This window comes from Artemia sp. Qi Xiang Cuo, chromosome 13, assembly GCF_049724085.1.
Source record: "Artemia sp. Qi Xiang Cuo chromosome 13, ASM4972408v1, whole genome shotgun sequence".
NCBI classification, from domain to species: Eukaryota; Metazoa; Arthropoda; class Branchiopoda; order Anostraca; family Artemiidae; genus Artemia; species Artemia sp. Qi Xiang Cuo.
Window position 1 is genome coordinate 71,311,415 of NC_142806.1, and position 22,506 is coordinate 71,333,920.

Genomic DNA, 22,506 nt, shown 5'->3' on the forward strand with positions numbered 1-22,506 from the left:
TATAAATTATTTTATCCTAAAGGTTGTTCCGCTCCTAAATTTTAGGGGCTCCCAAAAATCTTCAATGATAGAGTTCCTCTAAGCCCAATTGTGGCTTCTTATAGCTCTCCGATTGCCAGATTGGGGAAATGGTTGTCAACACTTGTTCGTCCCATTATGCAAATGCATACTTCATGCATAAAAAACTCAGTTCACCTTGTTGAAAAATTAAAAGACCTTGAAATAAAAAAAAGATACAATTTTGGCCAGTTTCGATGCCATTTCTATGTATACGTCTTGCAATGTTAAAAATGTGAACTAGCTCTTCAAAAGAAATTAGAAGATAATATTGACCAAATGGACTACAAAACACTGGATATAGAAACTATTATGCGTCTTGTCTGTCTTTGCAATAGTTCCTCCTCATATTTCCAATTTAATAACAAAGTTTTCACCCAAATCAGGGGTTTACCCATGGGTACAATTCTTACACCATTTTTGGCAATTTTTTATATTGAATTCATTGAAAGCTCTGCTCTGAAAAATTTTCCTATGAAACAATAGTTCTGGGGTTAGTTTGTGGATTATGCTATTTCTGTGTGGGAGCATGAAGGGGAGTAACTTAACTCCTCTTAACTCATCTAAACACTTTGGAATCTAACCTTCAGTTCACTTTAGAACTAGAAGATAACCACAAACTTCCTTTTCTTGATGTTTTAATTTTTAATAAGTCTCCTGGCCTTGAATTTTCTATTTATAGAAAGCCTATACGCAGCCTACGCAGAACGATTGGTATTTGCATTTTTTCTCCAACCACTCTCCCTGCATAAAAAGAGGAGTTGTTATTTCTTAGGTTGACCGAGCAATAAGAATATGCTCGGATCCTCACATAGTCTCAGAATTAAACTATATTAAGGACATTTTATTTTGCAATGGCTACCCCATAAAAATACTTGAGACCATTAAAGAAAAAAGACAAAAAAAAGCAGGAAAGAATGCATCAAATCCATAAACCCCAACAGATATCGTCCCATTGGTGGATGATAAGAAACTTTTCACTGTTCTACCCTACACTTCAAAATTGAGTGACAAGCTGAAAAGAATCCTTAAAAAACATAAACCTAATGTCACCTTTAAAAATTCAAGTACTATATAGAGAGCTTTTTCAACAACGGCGAAGATATGACCAGCCCCATTCTGGGTAGTGGTGTTTATAGAATTCCCTGTTCCTGATGATGTTTTTATGTTGGTAGAACCCAACAGCAATTGGGTGAGAGGTTATCTGAACATAGGTCCTCAATCAACAAGGCCATGAGGCTATGCCAAAGGCCTGAGGTTTTTGATTCCGCCTTGGCTCAACATGTGTATGAGAGTCCACACCATTTCATGTTGTTTGATGAAACCTCCATTGTTGCCCCTGTCGAAGGTCTCACGCAAGTTTTCAGGGATGCAGTTGAAATAAAAAAGCACATTCACCAAAAGGTAGCTCTCAATAGAGACACTGAAGAAACTTTTCGAAGTCCCATTTATGATGAAATTATTTATTCTGGTCGTTTTTACATACACCCACAAAATTATATTGTGCAATCAAATAAAATCTCCGATAGTAATCTAACTGGAAAGCGATTGGCCTTTAAGAGTGCTTTACGTAAAATGGAATTGTGAAATGCCATTTAAACTTGTGGTTTTTATTCAGTTACCCTTTCACCGTTACTGAGAAAGGGTCGTCCAATTTTAGTTTTGTGTTTTTATTTTAAAGTTTGGTTTTTTATAATTTTATCAGTTTTATTCTGCACTGAGGACGGTCAAGCGGGGGTCTTGACCGAAACACTTGATAATTTTTCAATTTTTTCACTGGCTGTTAATTGTCCTCGTTTTCTTCGGGATTTTATATTACCCAACTTCACCTTTTCATCTTCACTTATTCCTAGCCTTAGCGACTTAGTCTTCTTAACATTGATTTTGAAGCCCATTCGAGCACCCTGAACTTGCTAAACCTCTGAAACTTCATTCATTTTGCTCAAGCTTTCATCTAGGATGCTTAAATCATCAGCATAATCTATGTCCAGGAGACTTTTTCCTCCCCATTTGATTCCGTGGTCTCCCATTGCCTTTCCTGTGCTCCTTAAGACAAAGTCCATAAAAATAATCCATATAAAGGGAGATAGAACACAACCCTCCTTAACTCCTGATTTAATACAAAACCAGCTGCTAACCTCATTTCCTACCTTAACCGCAGCAGTGTTATTCCTCGTTTTTATAATAATCTTCCAATCATTTATAGTTTTTATCGTCCTTAATCCTCGTTTTTATCATAATATTCTAATCATCTATATTTTTTATTGTTTTTAATCCTCGTTTTTATCATAATGTTCTAATCATTTATGCTTTTTTGGCTTTAATCCTCGTTTTTATCATAATCTTCTAATCATTTATAGTTTTTATCGTCCTTAATCATCGTTTTTATCATAATCTTCTAATCATTTATATATTTTTTTGTCCTTAATCCTCGTTTTTATCATAATCTTCTAGTCTTTTATACTTTTTTGTCCTTAATCCTCGTTTTTATCATAATCTTCTAATCATTTATACTTTTTTTGTCCTTAATCCTCGTTTTTATCATAATCTTCTAATCATTTATAATTTTTTTGTCCTTAATCCTCGTTTTTATCATACTCTTCAGAACACAAAATCTTTAGAAAAGGAAACAATTTTTTTTCTAGTATTCATATTTTATTATGAAATAATAAATACAATTCAATAAACACAACACACTTTATAAATTAAAAATAAATAATTTGAATAATTTATTTTTATCACTAGTACCCATACCAAGAGCCCATTATAATCCTTCATTCACACTTAGCAGCTACCGTGCAGCTGTGAAGCGGTAATTTTGAAAAAAGTCAATTTTGGGTTTTATAATTCTGTCACGTTAGCATGGTATTTTGTAAGTATCAAACACGCATTCTCTTTTACGTGTAATATTATAAACTTTCCGTTTTGTTCCTCGTTAGTAATTAATTAAACAATAGAGGATGTTAGTTGAGCCATTATTATTATCGGAATGACCAAAGAGTTTTTATTGGACAAACGTCAAAACATGTTACATTAAGAAAACCATTCATTTTTTCCGCTCTAGGGGGGGAAGTTTTTTAAATAAAAATTAAAAAAGAGGGCTTGCTCAATGAAAATACAAGATAAAACGTATTTCTAAAATAAAGGAAAGGGTTAACGAAAAAAAATAAGGTGGGTAAATGCCCCCCCCCCAGCGGAGAACATGAGAGGCAGATTCCCAGGGTAGGTTATTTAGGGGGTCAGCACGGTCGCCTTAATAAAATAATTTTTTTTGCTGGGCGTTTGTCTGATTTTAGAGATAGGCCTATGTGTCAAAATTGACAGGATCGTATTCTTAGTTAGATTTTGGCAGAGGTCCAGCTCTTAATGAGGATGCTCAAATAATAAAAAAAAATACCATCGCCTTTTTTTCCATTTGCCATCAATACCCTCATAAAGCGTAAGTTAAGTTTGGGGGAACGCAAGCAATCTAACGCATTTCATAGTAAACATTTGTTCAGAGCCAGAAATGGATGTACCTCGGTCGTATTCTTAGGAGGCAGGACAATCTAGCCACGAAAGCCACCCTCCTCCGGCACCCACTTAGAGGTCAAAAGTGACGGAAACCTCGAAAAACGTTAAGATGTAAACTTGACAATGACCTGCGAAGCCTAGATGCTTCACTTGAACGAGAATGGGAAAACAATCTACGCAACCGCCTATACCTGGGCAGTTTGGCGAAGATTCGTGGACGTCTCTGGTGGCACAGGCGGGTCTAATGCCAGGTATTTGTTGGAAAATCCAATATTCGCGGTAATTTTTTTGAAACCACTTAGGTCCCAGAAACCCACAAAACCGAACGAGAGTGATTTCCAACCAACAAATAAAATTAAAAGATAAAGCAAATTTTTGGCCAAGAATTCCCATAATTCGTCCTCGATGCAAAAGCAAAACCCAACCTTTAGAAGTAACCTAAAGAGAAAGGAGAAAAATTAATGAAAAAAAACAGAAATGTTCCTTCATTGGATGGTTCTTCGTTAGTGGTATCATAAAAGATCTTTTTTTTATTCTGTTGTGCCTCATTTTATTCACTTGAGAATAAGACCTCACATTAGTGGATGGAAATTTACATTTCAGCCCAAAAATTTGTTTAGCATATACACATAAAACGGTATTTGTGTGTCATGTCCAGAAATTTAAAAATATAAGGACAAAAGGGACTTATTTACTTCTAATTACAAAGTATTATTTTTTGGCTGTATTTTTTTTTATTGGTATGCATTACCTTTGTCTAGATTTGGCGTATTCCATTACTTCACCTCTTTTTTCTGGGTATTGTTTTGGCGATGCTTCTGCAACAACACTATCCATGTTACTAAAGTTTCCATAATTATCAGTGATGTCATCTCTGTTTGCTGTTTTTGTCCTGTATTTTGAAATTTTCCTTTTCTTCCCTCGTGACGTGTTAATCCTTTCTTGGTATTTGCTGTAGCCTTTAATATGGCAGGAACAACCGCTTGGAACCTAAAAATGTTAAGTTCAATCAAAAAGTTCAAACTGAAAGCAAGGAGCAACATTAAAACCTAAAACGAACAGAAAATATTACGTATATGAGGAGGGGTTGCCTCCTCAATAGTTCGCTCTTACGCTAAAGTTTTTTTTTATCTTTTAAAAGAGGTTATTATTCTAATTAAACAGCCTCTGTGATTCAGGAGTCATTCTTAAATAACTGGAACAAAAATCAAACATAGGTTACTATAAGGTTATTATTAGTTTAAAAATGTAAAATTAATATGCAAATTTCGTTTTAATTATTCACGCACGGTGAGCAATCTTCAAAACCAGCATTAATTCAAAAAAGTTTAGAAATTAAATTAAAAAAAAAACAAATTTTTTTTACTGAAAGTAAGGAGCGACATTAAAACTTAAAATGAACCTAAATTATTCCGTATATGAAAGGGGCCGTCCCCTCCTCAACGCCGCGCTCTTTACGCTAAAGTTTGACTCCTTCTCAGATCTCTACTTTTTACAATAATAAAAGATTTTAACGCAAAGAGCGGGGCGTTGAGGAGGGGACAGCCCCTTTCATATATGGAATAATTTCTGTTCGTTTTAAGTTTTAATTTCGCTCCTTACTTTCAGTTAATAAAACTTGTTTTTTTTATTTAATAACTGAATAGAAGCCACCTATTTGAACTGGTTTAAATTTATATTTGTGATTAGCTTTCCAGTTGCTCTCTTAAGCTGAATAAAATATATTTATATAAATATACAGTAAATATATATACATATATATATATATATATATATATATATATATATATATATAAAATGTAGTTTTGATTAACTCTTCAGTTGCTCTCTTAAATTAAATAACATATATTTATAGAAAACTTAGCCTAAAGCAATGATCATTTCAATGACGTCATCTACTGAGACCACTTAAGGTAGGTCTTGGTTTTTATTTGGAAATGAGGCGTAGTTTTTCTACTCAAAAATGCAAAACCATTTCTGAATTCAGGTATAGTAAAAAGACAAAGTAGACCGAGAGGGTGAAAGAGAGAGAAGGGTAGAAAGATAAGTGAGAAAGAGCTTAAAAAGACGTATCAACTGAGACACTAGAGATAGATCTTGGTTTTAATTTCGTTTTATTTCTAAATAAAATATGCCTTTTCCACTCAGGAATACAAATCCATTCTTGAATTCAGGTATGTCAAAAACAAAAAAAAGAGATAGAGAGAGAAATAGGGAAAGAAAGAAAAAGAGAGACCAGGATACAAGATTTGTAAACTAAGACACTCGGGATACCTCTTCTCAAGTAGTTTTGGTGAAGGCCTTTTCTACTCGATAATACAAATCCATTCCTGAATTAAGATGTGCTATAAAAGAAGAGAGATAGAGGGAAGATGAGAGAGCATAATAAAAATTTACCAATTGAGACCACTTTAGAAAGGGTTTTGCAAGTAATTTTGGTTGATTTGTAAGTGATGTATGACTTTTCTATATTGACTTATTTGACTTAAGTCCCATCCGTCCTTGAAGGTCGTTTCAGTGCCTCTTTTGTAACCAGTCTATTGTAACCTCTTTTGTAACCACTCCTGCATGAACTTCTATCTTCAGCCAGACAGAGCAGGTAAGGAATGTTGAGCGACGAGAAATTCTCTTTCTATCTTTTTGAGGGGGGTTGTCCTCTAAGGTGAAAACCGTGTACATGATCTGTTGTCTTCGGGAGACGAGTGCTTCCCATACGTTTGTTATGACCTAGTCATCTAAGTTGTTGCAGTCTTATCCTGTAGAAGATGGTATGTCTGACCTTGGAATTTTGGAGATGCTTGGTGTTGGAGATTCTATCGCACAATAAGTGACACCACCAATACGTCACTAGTGATTTTGTTTTCAAAGGCAGTGAAGCGGTACTGATCATCTGTTTTAAGGGTCCAGGATTCACATGCATAAATAGCAATAAGGATGATGAGCGGGTTGAGCAGCCTCATTTTGAGCTTTAAAACTGGAGTTCGCAAGTCCCAGGAGTCACTTGATGTATTTGGGGTGGTTATTGTCAGAGGTGAGTAAGCTATCAAGGTAGGTAAATTCCTTGATCTACTCTATGTTATCAATTCCAAGCTGAAGGCTAGAATTTACCTGAGAATGGTTTTTACTTGAGCAGCGCATGGCTTCCGTTTTCAAAATGTTTATGGCCATCCCAAAAAGCTTGCTGGTCGTGTAGACTTTGTTGGCCTGGGATTGAAGATCACGGGCGGACTCAGCAATATAAGACTATATCATCGGCGTAAGCTATTTTGTTTATCACTACTCCTGCAGTAAAAAAGAAATTGAAGAGCTCTGGCGATAGAAAGTAACCTTGCAGAACGTGGTTCAATATTTCAAAGCATTCGTTGAGGTCTTCCCCAGTCATAATTTTTATTTTCGCCAGTCATAATTTTTAACTTCGTATATATATCTCTGATCAGGGAATCCAAGTTAGATGGGTTCGCCAAAGTGAAAAAGAATGTGCCATTTAGACCTTCTCTTTAGATGAGGTCTAACGCCTATTTGAAGTCTATGAAGAAGTTGTAGGTACTGCAGGCTAGTTTAAGATATTCTTACAAGATTTGACGGACTATGAAACTCTGATGAACCGTCAATTTGTTTTGTCGGAAATCTACTTGGTATTCTAGGATGACCACTAATCATATTGCTTGGATGCGCCCAAGCATGACTCTTGTCAGTATTTAAGCTGCAAGACTGGTTGATTGATAGCTCTCAAACTGCTTTTGAATCTCTCTTATGGAGAAGAATTTTCGTGTCCTCGGACCATTAAAGGGGGGGGGGGCTGAGTGACCTTATACCCAGGCAGATATGCTGATATTGTGATGTAGGTCGGTGGGAGGTTCGCATTTGACTATCAAACGCACAGGATCCATTTCATGAGGACCAACAGATTTTTGTTTTCGGATCTCTGAAGGCTGCTTCTATCTCCGAGCAAAGAGGGAGTGGACTTTGGTCTATTGCAATAACGGGAAGACCATATTCCATCTGTGCATTGTATCTGGTTACCTTATTCGTCAAGGAGGGAGTATGAGTTGAGGTCCTTCTCTTTAGCCAGTGTCCTCACTTTTGTATTCATGAATTTGAGTTACCTTTCTTTAAAATCGTTCCACACTGCTCATATTCTTTCAGGCGTGTGACTTTCTTAACTACTCGTTTGAGTTGCTAATATCGGTCTCTGCTTTCTTGGTCTTTCTTGTTCTCGATGTTACACTTCTCATCGCAGAGTTGGATGATCTCGTCTGTGATCCAAGTGTTCTGGTTAGCCTCTTGGACACCTAGTGCAGAGAGACCGGCATCTTAGACAATCTACGTGCTGTAAGTCACCAGGTTTTCAATATTATTCTTAGACTAAGTTCAGAGTTAGTTCTGATATTTTTTGGATAGTATAGCAATGTGGGCTTTTCGGGTTGCATGGTCACTCATTAGATCTACCTGAAATTTTGGGGAGTTTCCTAGACACCTTTGAGGCTATTATAAGTCTCGTCCCGAAACTAGATATCGTTTTTGTTTTCACCCCTTTTGTTTATTTGCATTTGACCAAATTTAACCTTCAAATTTTCGTACCCTCTATGGTCCTTGCCAGCAATGGTTTAAAGCCACGCATTACAGGGATTATGTCCGCGGGGTAACGGGGTAACTGTAAGATTTACTGGTGAGCCTTTCAGATGGATCATGCTAATATGTTTAGAGACAGGATTTGGAGTAGTCAGAGATCTTCTAGCCTTTCTGGACAACGTAAAGCCGACTCCCTGCCAATTTTTTGTCATCATTACTTCCGGAAAGGAAGCGTGAGATCACCAAATTTTATTCGCCAGTGATTCATAGGTGGGTTTCTGATGACCAGTAACGTCCATGCTGTACTGGCTTATCTCTCTCAGAAGTAGGTGCATTTTTCCGTGTTTGGCAAGGGCTCGGGTATTGAGGGTATTAACTGTCAGGGTTGCTGTTGGTGTTACAGTAGCCTCCAGAGTTATAGCTGTGATATTTGCGCAATTCACGGTTGTCAAATCGTCAGTTGCCCCAGATGCGGTAGCTCTTACGGTCTTCGTCGGTGTACGCTGCAGTATATGGTCGTCGTCGGTTACATTGGATGTGGTAGTACTTGGTTTCTATATTGTCATATTAATGACAATAAATATGACAATATTTATTGTCATATTTATTTGTACTGGTTTATATATTTGATCGTTTTGTCATAGTTATCAATATAGGTAAAGAAAAGGTTTCTTGGCTGGCTTCAAGACTGTGGTAAGTCACTCCTGTCAATCTTTACAAGGGGTCAACTATATCTGCTGCCGATAACGCGCCCTTGTGGTGTGCTAAAACATTAGTAATTTGACCCGTTATTGGAACGATGTTTTTGACAGATAAATGTTTTCCTTGCACCGATGGGCCCTGCCCAGTGCATATAAGAGGAGTCTTCCACGTCTTCCATCTGATTTAATTACTCCCTGATTAGTGTACTTTAGCTATGGTTCAGGGCCTCCCTTGGTCCGTGCCTTCCTACCCCGGACGCATCCTGCATACCTGCAGATCGTTCCCTAATCACCGCATTGGAACATGCGGAGAGCCCCTTCCTGAGCAAATTTTTCTACTCAGGGAGAAAAATCTAGTCCCGAACTTATGGTTCAGAAGAGATAGAGAGGAAAGAAAGAGAGATTTTGACAAAAAGAGATTATCAACTGAAGCCACGTTATCTTTTATCGACATTTCCTTGTTTATAAAAAGAGTATATCTTTTATTGATCTTTATATCAATAGTGGCTTGTAATTTGGGTTTATATCGAGTCAAGTATGGCTTTTACACTTAGAAGTAGAAATCAGTTCCTGAATTTTAGGTATCATCCCTTCCTCAATAATTTTATATTCTATCATTTGAAAAATTTTGTGGAAGAAGAGCTTTAAATTTTCTTTAAGAATTTGAATTTAGCTTTTAAATTCGAATTTGTTTTCTTAATTCTCAATTAACATACTGAAATTTTGTTCAAAGTTCCAACTTCAAGTTGAAATTTTTACTTTTGAATTCCAATTTTGGTTTTAAATATTTGTTAAATTTCTTTGTTTTTGCATTTTGAGATTTTATATTTTTAATTTTCAATTTGGATTCTCAATTTTTCAAGAGGCGAAGAGGCTAATGTAAGATTTAGTAAAAAAATGTAACCTGAAAAAAATGTAAAAAATTTGACATTTTGGAGATAAGCCTTAACAACTCTCGAATAACATTACATCCCAATTAAAATTTGCCTATTCCAAGAGCATATATCTTAAATTTTGGTATCATTCATCTTCTTCCTTTAGAGGTTTAAGTTTGCAACATAAAAACCACCAATTCTAACGCTGGAATAGTTTGTGCGTTAGATTGTTATTCTCATCAAGCTGCCCTCAATAGGCGAATGGTGATAGAAATGAAATTAGGTGGAAGTAATTAACATTGTTTACCTTATAGATGTCTATATGAAGACCTTGTTTCTCGTCCCAGGACAAAAGTCTTTGATAGTTATAAAGCTGGGAACACTGGGATTCAAAGTGAGGTGATAGGTAACTACAGCTTCCTCCCGGTTTCCTAAATGATAAATATTTGTTATTCTATAAATTTATTATTATTATTCTATATTTATTATTTCTCAAATAATAAATATTTGAGGGGTCATATTAAAGTAAAAAAAATCCTGGTTTTGTAAATAATGCAGCTTTGATAAATATGAAATAACTTCGGATTAGCGCTGGTAAACACAAAGTCAACCATGTGTTAAAAAATATAATTTGCTACAAAAACAAATAACGTGGTTGGTTTTATACCTTTACGAATATAATACACCATGTGCCAAATTAACTTTTTGATCATTATCATAGATGTGATATACAGGCACACACACACAAGAATTAGTTTTTTAGGGGGAGGTGTAAGATAGAAGACAAAAAAACAAAAAAAATCAAGTTATAGGAGAAATCGTAATCAATCGTCAGATTTTATAAGAGCACAGACCCAAAGACATTCTTCCCGTACCCGGCAATATACTACTATTAACAACTCACTGCAGCACCAAGTCGCATGAGGGCAACACAGGTACGCACGAGCCTCCCCATTCTGATCTATGCTAGGCCTCCCTCTTTACACTCTTCCTATCTCATTTCTATTAAATTATTTTCTTACGACAAAGTTGTGTACCCGGCTGACTGACCGTATTTCGAACAGTAGACTGTACAAAAAGTGTGGTTCATCCCGCTTTCTTGGGCTATAATGAGAGATAGGTTGAGATGGCTAGGGCACGTTCTGCGGATGAAGGCTAACAGATTGTCAAAGATTGTCTTTTTTGGCCAGCTGCCAAGGGCTAAAAGGAAAGTAAGTCATCCACGAGGAGGTGGGAGGATGTCGAAAAAAAATATTTAAAGAAAATGGAAACTTCCTGGAAAGGTGTAAAGAGGGAGGCTTTGAATAGATTAGGATGGAGAAGGAGCGTGCGTAGCTGTGTTGGCCTTAGGCGGCTTGATGCTACGGCGAGTTGTTAGTAGTAGTAGTTTTCTTGCGACATCCTCGCACCCCATTAGGGGGCAACCTTCTTTTTGTTTGACCTTAGACGGTTGCCCGACAAAGACGATCTTGGGCACTCTGTCATCCTTCATCCCCAGCGTGTGTCCTAGCCATCTCAAACTTTCTCTCATTACAACCCTAAAAAGTCGGGATTGACCCATATTTCTCGTACAGCTTACTGTCTGAGATACGGTCAGTCAGTCGGGTACCCAAAACAATCCGTAGGCAATTTATCTGGAAAGTTCAGAGTGCCCAAGCTTCACAACCATACCAGAACAATGTCACCATTATAGCTTCCAATATTCTAATCTTGATGACTTATCTTCCTATTCTTCCAAAATTTTTCCAACTATGAAAAAAACACCCTGGCCCTTTTTTTCTACTTTTAACATCTTCACTGCACCCACCGTCTTTACTAATAATACTACCTAAGCAAGTGAAGATGTTCACTTAATCGATCTTTTCGTCATCCAACATCATCCCCACTATATAATACAGGACGATATACATAATTTTAGCTTCTAGATCCTGAACCCCATAGACAAAATTATTATACAAGGTAAGACAACCTGAACCGTTAGCCGAGTGGCTGGCGCGCTGCAATTGCAACCCTCTGTTCGCAAGGGAGATATATCAAGAGAAGACATAGATTTGACAACCCTCAATGGAGCTCAATTTTTGAGAAAATGAGACAAACTAATAAAGAAAAATGGGGAAGTCATCATCTCTTATATCTTAGAAATGAGCATGACCCTTAAGTTAAAAGTTATTTTACAGGGGCTACGGGGGCTTAGAATTTTATGTTGGTTACTCTCTTCTTTTGATGTTTTAATTTGGAAGCAAGTAAGCCCCTTATATACAGTAACATTTAGGCATAAACGTTTTCATTTGTACGAAAAGGAGTATATAGACTCTGCTATTAAAGATTACCCATTCTAACATGTCACAAACTTAGATTTTGGTATATTTCATCTTCTTCCTATGAATTTCTTGCGCAGTTTTCAGAACCTATACTAAGAACCCCAGACAAAAGGCATATGCTGCAGATGTCCAAAAGGCCTATTCTGCAATATTCAAGAAGAAGTCTAGTATTAGGCCTACCTCGAAGCTATTTGCAATGATAGTGATGTGTGTTTGAAGACAAGGTTGCCCAGTTTATTGGCTGATTAATTTATTCAAGTGATTAATTCATACTTATTAAACAATATTTATCAAACGATTATTGGTTTGGTAATGATAATTAATCACAAGAAAATTTATTTAATTCATAACCTATATTTCATTATCTTGAATTGTGCCACATCAATGAAAACATTTATGGAAGAAACTGAAGACAAACGAGCATAAGCATTCAATTTATCGTTTACCAAAATGTTGCTTTGTTGAACATTTTTGTTATAAACCTTTTTTCTGTGGTTAGAACAGTAAATTTCTTATTCTTTCTTGCTCTTTTTACAATCTAACTAAATTAAAAATAATACGGAACCAGAGTTCTAGCCAGCCATTCTCACGTTTCTAATGCAATTCACTGATAAAACTCTTTTGTTAGAAATTGGCCATTGAATAAAATTTGGGGCTGTTCCCCAAAATATCCTTTGAATAACCTAAATCTTGACCCAAATAAAAGTAAAATATTGAGTTCAGCAATGTAAAATATGTCTTCCTTTGTTTGGACAATTATTCACAATTTTTCTACATGAAAAGATTAATTTTTCATAACTCTTGGCCTTTGCCCCAGGTGCTACCAGTGTTATACTAAATGTGGTATTATGTAGTTTTTTGAATGGTTCAACCTTTATTTTTGAAATGGCTGCCTCAAAAATTTGATTTGGCGCAATTTTCGACTTCGGAGCCCAGGGACAAAAACATGGCATATAAGGGGTTTAGTTGTCCCCCAATCACTTTGGGCGCTTGAAAAGGACACTAGATCTCATGATATTTATTCAAATGGACCCCATCTCCCAAAAATCTTTAGCCACTGGTTCAATACAAACACAACAGATAAAAAAAATAATAGTAATAATAAAATAAAAAAAGAAAGGAAAACGTACCCGGGTTTTGGTATATTCGCAGTTAAGAGCTTGAAAATTCCGTTCAGAAACTTCCGGGCATCCAGAAGTTGATAGTATAGTTTTCATCAGGATTTAATCACTTTTAAACAAGCTCCACCTCATTCTCTTGATTCTGAAATTATGCATATTCGCTTATCCTAATAAATTTTTATGGGTACTTTTAAACTTAATAAATGTTGCATATTTGGAATCAGCAAAATATGCAAAATATTTTCTATCTATTTATTGTGCTAAAATTCTGCTTTTTAGAGTTTCGTTTACTAATGGCATGTGTCGATCTTTACTTTCAGTTCAATATCACGAGTTGTTTGATTGTTAGTGGTTGTCATATATGATTAATAATTAGATATTTACATGCATTTCTCCATCCGAAGTGTCTGAGTATAATCATCAAAATTAATAACGTATTTCCATATTCCTTTGCTATTCCTTGCTCGCTTGGGTTTGCCGTAAATAATATCAGACGGACAGATGTATCCACCATCATTGGCAAAATCTCGATGCAGATGAGCGTCTTCTCCCTGTCGTCTGAAAAATAAATAATATTTGGTGACTAATTTTATAACCTGAAGATATTCGAATTAGCTTTTAATTACTAAGGACAGTGAAAATTAAATCTGTTTGCTTGTCTCGGTTAAGTGTTAACTTGAACAACCTTATATATCTTACAAAATTTGGGGAAATCAGGAATTCAATTCAAATGAAAAAGACCTTCGTGTGCAGTCATGAAGGTTTTGGCAGAACCCGGCGCCAAATTAAAAAAAAATGGTAATAAGCTGAAATGACTGGCAACGAATAGCTTGAGACAGTATAGCTTTCTTTTGAAGATTCAGTTGTCTTTGAGAATCTAGAGACTGTTAATGTTTAAATTTCTTATACAAAAAACAATTTCAAATTCAACAAATTAGTTTCGCTTATTTCTTTTGATGCTTCAACATGGCAACACTGACGAAAATGTTGTACCACCCTAAAAACTTCATAATTTTGTCTTCATAATTTGGGGAAAATAGATAAAATCTGAGAAAACCACGATTTTTGGGTATGAATAGACCTAAGATGGTTCTAGTGACATTTTTTTTTATCCTTGTACGTTAAGCAAAGTTCAAGCTAAACAAGTATTAACTTTTCCAGAACGCAATCAAATTATAACAGGATAGGTGGCAGTAAAAGTGTTGTTTTGAACTAGAAATTAGTATCGTTACAAAGCTCATAATTAGCCAAAGTAAAAACTGTAGTATCGCAGCATACATTTCTAGAAGAAGAATTTCTAATTCACGAATTGAAATTCTTCTATCATACAACGTACGAATTAAGACTCTTCCCTTGAGTCTTCTTAAATCTACCTTCTTTTTAATTTTGGGCTAATTTTGTCACAGATTAGCAATTTTTAATTTCGCTAATTCGCCAAGTTTCAATTCAGATGTGGTAATTCCGAAGGTGGTAATTCAAACGATGTATATTTTAATCTAAGTGAGATCCCAGAGAGCGTCCGATCTTCAGATTTTATTAGACTGTAGTCGAATTACATTCAACTTTAAGCGTGATACCTTTGTTGTCACAGCTAATCTGATCATTTCAATATCGAATTTTATGTTAACTTTAACGTAACTCTTAATACTGAGTAATATCAGCATGCAATAACTTAAGGACGTTGGGAATTTCACTTCTGAATTTTAGAACTTTCGACAAAGATGGCCACTTCTGGATTTTAGAATGTTCGATAAAGAAAGCCTTAGGGTATTTTTCAGAAAAATTACTGTATTTACAGACAAATTTAGAAAAAAACCTAAAAGCCAGAGAACCTTTCAGTTCGTTAGGTCAACTCTAACCTCAAACACGTACATCTATACAAATTAACAGAAACATAATAATAACCCCCATCGACAGGCTAACGATATACTTCAATAGTAATTCAGTTGTGACATTAAAGTTCCTCTGATAATTTATTTTCAGTCGTTGCAATTCTGACAAAAATTTCGCCAAATTGACAAAGAAGCACGTTGAGGCCTTTTCAGAACTTAACTGTAGTCGATTCAGTTATTGCAGTTCAAAGCTAAAGCGCACTCTAAGCAATAACACTTAAAAAAAATAGAGGGAAGCGAAAGAATTTTTTTTTTAACCAGAAATGATTCAAACTAATATGATTATCAACTCTAATAATTGGACATGCTCCAGTTCGGTTGCAGTAATTTAAAAGATAATATGAAAAACAAAATTTATTTCAAAAATAGCATAAAAAACGGGAGACCCTTTTTTATGGCTGTTGACGAACAGTTGTTTCTGCAAGGAAGGTTTTTAGGTAATTTTTAATTTTTGGTAATTTCATTCTTAATAATGTACAGTTGCTTGTACAAGGAATGTTTTTCTTTGACAGTCAAGATAATACACTCAAAACTTTGACATTAAAAGTCAATATTACAACTACTTCTGCATTTGACAATAGAGATATAAAGTGCTAAAAAAAAAAGAGAGTTGAAAATCATTAGGACGTAAAGAAACAGATTAGACCTATCGAATAGATACATTTACTGAGGCCGATTGTAAAATAAGGATCTTAAAATTGAAAAAGGATCTCTAAGTAATTTTTTTAATACCACTGCAGGCGTGACCTGTTAAAATTACTCTTGCATATAGCAAATTGAAACATATTTTTCTGGGACTTTAAACATCTTTTTTTTTAAGAGATGTATTTTTAATAGAATTTTTTTTTCTAAAACGATCGAAATATCTAAATGATATTTTTTTTAATGTATTTTCTTGAACACTTTTTCTGTGAAAAAGCCGTCTTTTTTTGTATTCCTGTCTTTTTCCATCTGTCGCATCGCTTAGTTTAATGCCTTGAGTTTTGGAGCCATATTTTAGAAATTCTAGGAACCGCAGTTGGCACCTTAAGCTAATTGAGGAGAAGTCATAGCCATTACTGTATCCAGGGCGATGATTCTAGGTTCGAACCCTCCTAGGTCTGAGATGTGACCGAAAACCAGGCACTCTTTAAGGGCCACAAAGGCCTATAAATGGTATTTTCTAGTATCCCCTTCCCTTTCTCCTTCCAGATCAGCTCTCTACCTCCCCCTAAGAAAAACTTAACCCTTCCGCTATTTCAATCTAAATCCTATGAATGGTCCTGGCCACAATCTAACGATATAAAGCTGATTCATTTCAACCATTTTAACCATAAAAACAATCTTCGCGATTTTGATTCGTTTTCAGCTAATAATCATCTCACACTTGAGGGTTGTGTAAAACCTTCAAAAGCCAAACGAATATTAAACATACTCGTCGGATATTATGGGCCTTATCTTTTTGTGTGTGTGTCCGAAAAAAAAACATCGGTTTACTTCTTCGCTAAATCACTGGAAAGATACGAAGTCAAAAGGTGTCAAGAAGTCAAAAGGTATCATTGCAATGATTTTTAACCGTTTCCGCACAGCTTCACAGTTCTTGCTCGCTTTAACAAAGTGTTGATAGAAAAACAGAAAATATGAAAATAAGAATTTGAAAAACAGAAAATATGAGAAAAGCGCAATATAGCGCAACAAGTCCAAAATACAAACAAAATTTGCAGAAATTCTGCCATTTATAGCTATCAACCTACCCTATCTTGAATGCTTACACAAAAATTCCTTGTAGAAAGAACTCTCCTTTACAGAAAAATTCCTTGTAGAAAGAACTCTCCTTTAGAATCATATTACGTAGAATATTGCCTTTTGAATTTGAAGAGCCAATCTTTTTTTTTGCCCCAAATATAAATACTTTACAGTAAACTATTATTAATAAATAGTACAGTTTTGTACAGTAAATTATTAGGCCAGATGATTCTTTTCCTGATTTTTTTTTCAGACTAGTTCTTCCCCATAACAAAAGTTTGTCCAGGAATGAGTTGCCCCCCCAAAAAAAACTTTAAATTCCTCTTACCCTGATCATTTCTTGGTCCTTAGACCTCGCATCCTCGTTTTTATTAAACAAAAAAAAAACACCCTTTTACCCCAATAAAATTTACACCGAAAGATATAGAAGAACTTTTTTTAAATTTAAATATTAGTTCTAATTGATAACTAAAATTTTAAATAAAACAATACCCCTTCCCCCTATCCTTTTTACTTTTTTATTCCTATATACCATTCATTGGGTAAAGCTCATTTCACTAATTTCAGATATTTTATTTGTGTAGCCTTTATTTTACTAAACTATTTTAATTTTGTTGCTGATGTTTTTAAGTTTGACACATTTCTAATTACTTTTTAAGGTTTTTGTTTTTCTTTGCTGCTTCTGTTTTTGTGTTTCCTTTTCTTTACTTGGCATAAGAAGTGAATTCAACTCTGCCAGAGCTTTTAATACTACCCTTACTACTGCTAGTAACAACTCAATGCAGCACCAGGCCGTCTGAGACCGACACAGCTGCTTACGCTCCTCCTCTAGTCCAATATATTAATAACTACGTTCTTTACCCCACCCCCCCTGTGGAATAATCTTTTCTTGTGACCTCTTCTCACCCCATTCTACGATGACCTGCCTTTTGTTTGGTCCCAGATGGGTAGCCAAATAGAAATTTTTTTTTGGCAATCTGCCATCCTTCATCATTGTCCTAGCCATCTCAACCTTTCTTTCATTAAAGCCCTTAAAAGCGGGAGCGAACCATATTTTTGGCACAGCTTGTTGTTTTATATACGGTCAGTCAAACGGGTGCCTAAAACTATCCCTAGACAATTCCTCTGGAAATCATTTAACAAATATCCCTGTGCCTTCCGAAGTACCCAAGTTTCAGGGCCATACTTAACCCCTGTCATTACCTTAATTTCCACATTTTAATCTTGTTTCGCAGACTTATTTTTTCAAAATTTTTCAACTCTGGAAAAAAACCATGGACCTTAGCTATTCTATTTTTTTACATATTCACCGCACCCCCATCCCATCTTTACAGATAATACTACCCAGGTAAGAGAAGCTATCTACTTCCTAGACCATCCGGTTACCCAACATCACCTGTTTACCTTCATTTATTCCTAGTTTAAGTGACGTAAACCTCTTAACACTAATCTTCAAACGTATTCTTGCACACTGAACTCTCAAAACATCCAAAAATCCATTCATTTTGTTAATATTGTTTATCTAGAACACTCAAATCATTTGCATAATCTAACTTTACAAGAGTGTTACCCAGGGGGGTCGTCTAGTGGTGGGGAGGGCAGTTGCCCCCCCCCCCGCCATAATGTATAGAAAAAAAATACTATATATCCCATGCCCCTTGACTATCCGAGTATTCACCCCTCTGACCCCTCCCCCCTAAATAAAAACGCTGGAGACTCGCCCCTGGTGTTACCTGCCAATATGATTCCATACTCTCCCAAAGACGTGTTCTTTAGGACACAGTCCATCGGTTTAAACCATATAAACTGGGAGACACAACCCTGCTTGACTCTTGATTCAACACCAAACCAGCTACTAATTTCCCTTCCTACATCAACCGCAAATATATCGTTCTCGTAAATAATACTAATCACTTTCATGTACTTATCTGATAAACCTAACAAGGACATAACCCTCACTAAAGCTCTTCTATTGACTGAATCAAACGCTGGTTCATAATCTATGAAACTAAAGACTACCCGGGGTCTGCTGGTTAACAGACCCCTATGAGAATTTGGTCAATGCATTTTCTCCCCTTCCTAAAAGCACACTCTTCTTCTCTTCAAACTTTTTGTAGAGCATCTCTTAGTCTAACAATTATCAACATGCTAAGTAATTTACTTCTTACAAAAACCAAGCTAATGCATCTATAATTACAACACTCAATATATCACCTTTCTTATAAAACAGTTTAATTAAAATTTTCCTAACATCACTAGTTACTACCCCTTTTTCAAAAAGCATATTTATAGTTTTCAGTGATTCATCTCCAACTTCACAACCACCATATTTCAAAAACTCATTTACTACACTAGGAGCACCTGAGGCCTTATTATTTTTTATTCTTCTAGTATTGTCTCTTATTCTTCTTCGGAAAATAAATCTTTGTTCACTTCCAAATTTTCTAAAATACTTCATTCTTTTCTATATAATTTCCTACAACTTTTTTACGGTCTAATACATTCTCAAAATTTTCTAACCATCTTTCTTTAACACTTTCCTTGCTACTAATTGAGGCCCCATTCCGTATGCTAGCATGTGATATGTAGTTCCTTATGTAGCTTGTGATAAACTATTATAAATAAACATTATATTATTTTAAAACGAAAAGCAATTAAGGATCCTTTAAAACCCGAAAAAGGGACATTTAGAATCGAAAACTTCGTAGAGATAAAATAAAAGAAGAGTTGAATAGAATTTAGAGGCGTGGTGACATTTCAATATCTTGTACTCCGTTGAAGCTGTCTTTGTCATTTGTAACTGACCTTGTTCCATAGTAATGACTGTAAGAATACTTCTTTTCTTCATCTTCAGAAACGCCTTCAACAAGGTTATCAGCACTTTGTTGTTTTGTCATTGTCATTGTCATGTTGTTTTGTCAAAAGTTGTCTTTGTCATTTGTAACTTACCTTGTTCCATAGTAATGACTGTAAGAATACTTCTTTTCTTCTTCTTCAGAAACGCCTTCAACAAGGTTATCAGCACTTTGTTGTTTTGTCATTGTCATTGTCATGTTGTTTTGTCAAAAGTTGTCTTTGTCATTTGTAACTTACCTTGTTCCATAGTAATGACTGTAAGAATACTTCTTTTCTTCATCTTCAGAAACGCCTTCAACAAGGTTATCAGCACTTTGTTGTTTTGTCATTGTCATTGTCATGTTGTTTTGTCAAAAGTTGTCTTTGTCATTTGTAACTTACCTTGTTCCATAGTAATGACTGTAAGAATACTTCTTTTCTTCATCTTCAGAAACGCCTTCAACAAGGTTATCAGCACTTAGTTGTTTTGTCATTGTCATTGTCATGTTGTTTTGTCAAAAGTTGTCTTTGTCATTTGTAACTTACCTTGTTCCATAGTAATGACTGTAAGAATACTTCTTTTCTTCTTCTTCAGAAACGCCTTCAACAAGGTTATCAGCACTTTGTTGTTTAACATCTGCCAATAGTATGTCTGCTGTCATCTTGTTTTTTGCAAAAACATTTCTAATGAGATCCCTGAAAAAATGACGATTTACAATAAATTTTGGTCACAAATTGAAAAACTTAACTAATAAACAAAACAGTCATTAGTAGCGTAGCAAAGGTTATTTTAAAATGAAACACTCATGACTGTTTCCGTGCTGATAAACGCAAAGAATTCAAAATACCACAGAATCCTTTAATGTGACATGTCTAAATTTGTCATTCATGATATTTATATATTGAACTGAATCTGGAACTTTGAAACCTCATAAACAAGCTGTGATCACACAGGCGCGTATGCAGTGGAGGGGGGCCGATTTTAAAGAAAAAAAAGACGGGAGACTATCTAATAAATAAGGCAAAATCCTTCAATGCAAATCTTGTCATTTTGGGAGCAAGTTCACACTGAAGTGCGTCCCCCCTCCCCTTCCCCATAAAAGCCTGAAGTTATACGTATTTTCATATATACACCATAGTATTTTTTTCCTCTTTAATGAACGACATTAGTTTCGTTCATACTTTTGTATCAAAACCATAATAATAATAATAATAATTTATTTTTAACCCATATCATATACAAAGATGACACTTGTGGAGCATAAAAAAAAAGAAAAAAAATACACTGCATACATGAGAACTTGAAAAAGTGTAAAGAGCAGAGTAAACAAAGAAAACAAAAAACATTTAAGGCACAGAAACACAAGAACATGAGACAATTTACGAAAAAAGGTGGCTATGACGGTTGAAAGGCTCAAGACTTAAGACTGAAACAAACAAAAAAGAAAAGCAACTTACGACTGAAAAGATCTGATAAGGCGGTGGTGCGGAGAAATACGGATACAAGCGGTATTTGAAAGCTTTTTGTGTTTCTTATTTTACGGTAATGTCAGAAACAAAAAATTTTTTTAATAAGAACCCTGTTTTTTGTCCAAGGAGGAAGAAACAACAAAAATTTAAAAAATTTAAAATAATTAACCCTGATTCTTTTTAATTCTTTTTTTTTAAGAAGAGGAAAAATTCCATTGATGGATACTTAAACTTAAACATCTTGAATTAAACATATGCTATTGAAATCATGTGTTGCAACTTGTACTGTTAAGGTGTCTGGAGAACCCAGAGACAGGATGCTAACATCAAATCAAATTTGGACTAAGTGGTGAGTTAAGATACGCTGGTAAAAGGGTCTCTTTTCCCGTTAAATGTTCATGAAACAATTATGTAGTGTTCCGACCGCAATGATGGATTGCCTGAAATAACCAAGCCAAGTCTCGCTTCCTTTTTTAGTTTCAAACATTTTATATCATAACTGCGAAGTTTCTGAATAATTACATCATTTAGCCCTGAGTTTCATAAATTTAGAGTAAGCATTTGATTTAGCTGTTGTAAAAGGAAGTTCTATCTTTGTATGACATCAATTAAAAAAAAAAAAAAAATGTAATAGAATTAAAGAGTGAAGTTGAAATTTAAATGGGAACAAAAATTATTACTTTGCAGTTTATGGAACGTATATCTGCAAAACAAGCTCAAATAAACTGGTTTGTAATATATATATTCTCAGAATTCTGAAAAACTTGCTCTTTTCTTAAAACACAAAACCCACCAAAAAAAGCGGGATATTCTCTTAGGAGTAGGAGAGTCCTTAACTAGCAAGCAGAAACAGAACACTAATTTAGAAGGCTCTCAATGGTCTTTCACCAGCCATGGTATCAGTAATTTTTAGTTTGCAGTTTGCATTCTCTAGAAAAACCAAGCAAGGTCAGCTTTCGGTAAAGTGCTAGTTTTTTGGAATTCTTAACATGTAAGAAAATATCAGTGTCACTATTTTCAATCTCCCCCCCCCCCTCCTGTGTCCTGTTATGATACATAAGTTCCATCTGATACACCTGTGGGTTGGAACCTCTTTCTACAATGGTTTAATAAATGTCACTTCCGTCGAAATCAAAACTCTTCGAACAGAAGTACTATTTATTCTAGGTTAGGGATCGAATACGATCAGGGGTTTTCAAAGCGATCCAATTTTTTGAAAATCCGGCAGAAAGTAGGGTTTCATGTTTTTCCCTGATAATCTATGCTTGCATATAAACAAAAAACATGATAAAAACTGGGAGTCCCCGTTCTCATGTCACGAGTTTTGGCCGGTTAATAATTCTGGGCAGTCCTGCGTATAGTGTTTAAGGCAGTGGGAACTTCATAAGAGGATTAAAGATTGAAGCTCTGAACAGAGGTGAGCG

At 35.2% G+C, this 22,506-nt stretch overlaps 1 protein-coding gene across 2 annotated transcripts in view; it reads right to left on the bottom strand.

Moving 5' to 3' along the window:
* Positions 1-4,302: 4,302 nt before the first annotated feature.
* The window catches only part of LOC148945616 (uncharacterized), a 111,830-nt gene continuing 93,626 nt past the window's right edge, over positions 4,303-22,506 (bottom strand). For both annotated transcript variants that reach the window (XM_089099295.1, XM_089099294.1), the window contains exons 7-10: positions 20,159-20,308; positions 13,545-13,718; positions 10,026-10,149; positions 4,303-4,560 (exon numbers count right to left, since the gene is read on the bottom strand). In XM_089099295.1, the coding sequence (XP_088955421.1) occupies positions 4,318-4,560; positions 10,026-10,149; positions 13,545-13,718; positions 20,159-20,308 (691 nt within the window). In that variant the 3' untranslated portion in view covers positions 4,303-4,317. The remainder of the gene's footprint in view (positions 4,561-10,025; positions 10,150-13,544; positions 13,719-20,158; positions 20,309-22,506) is intronic.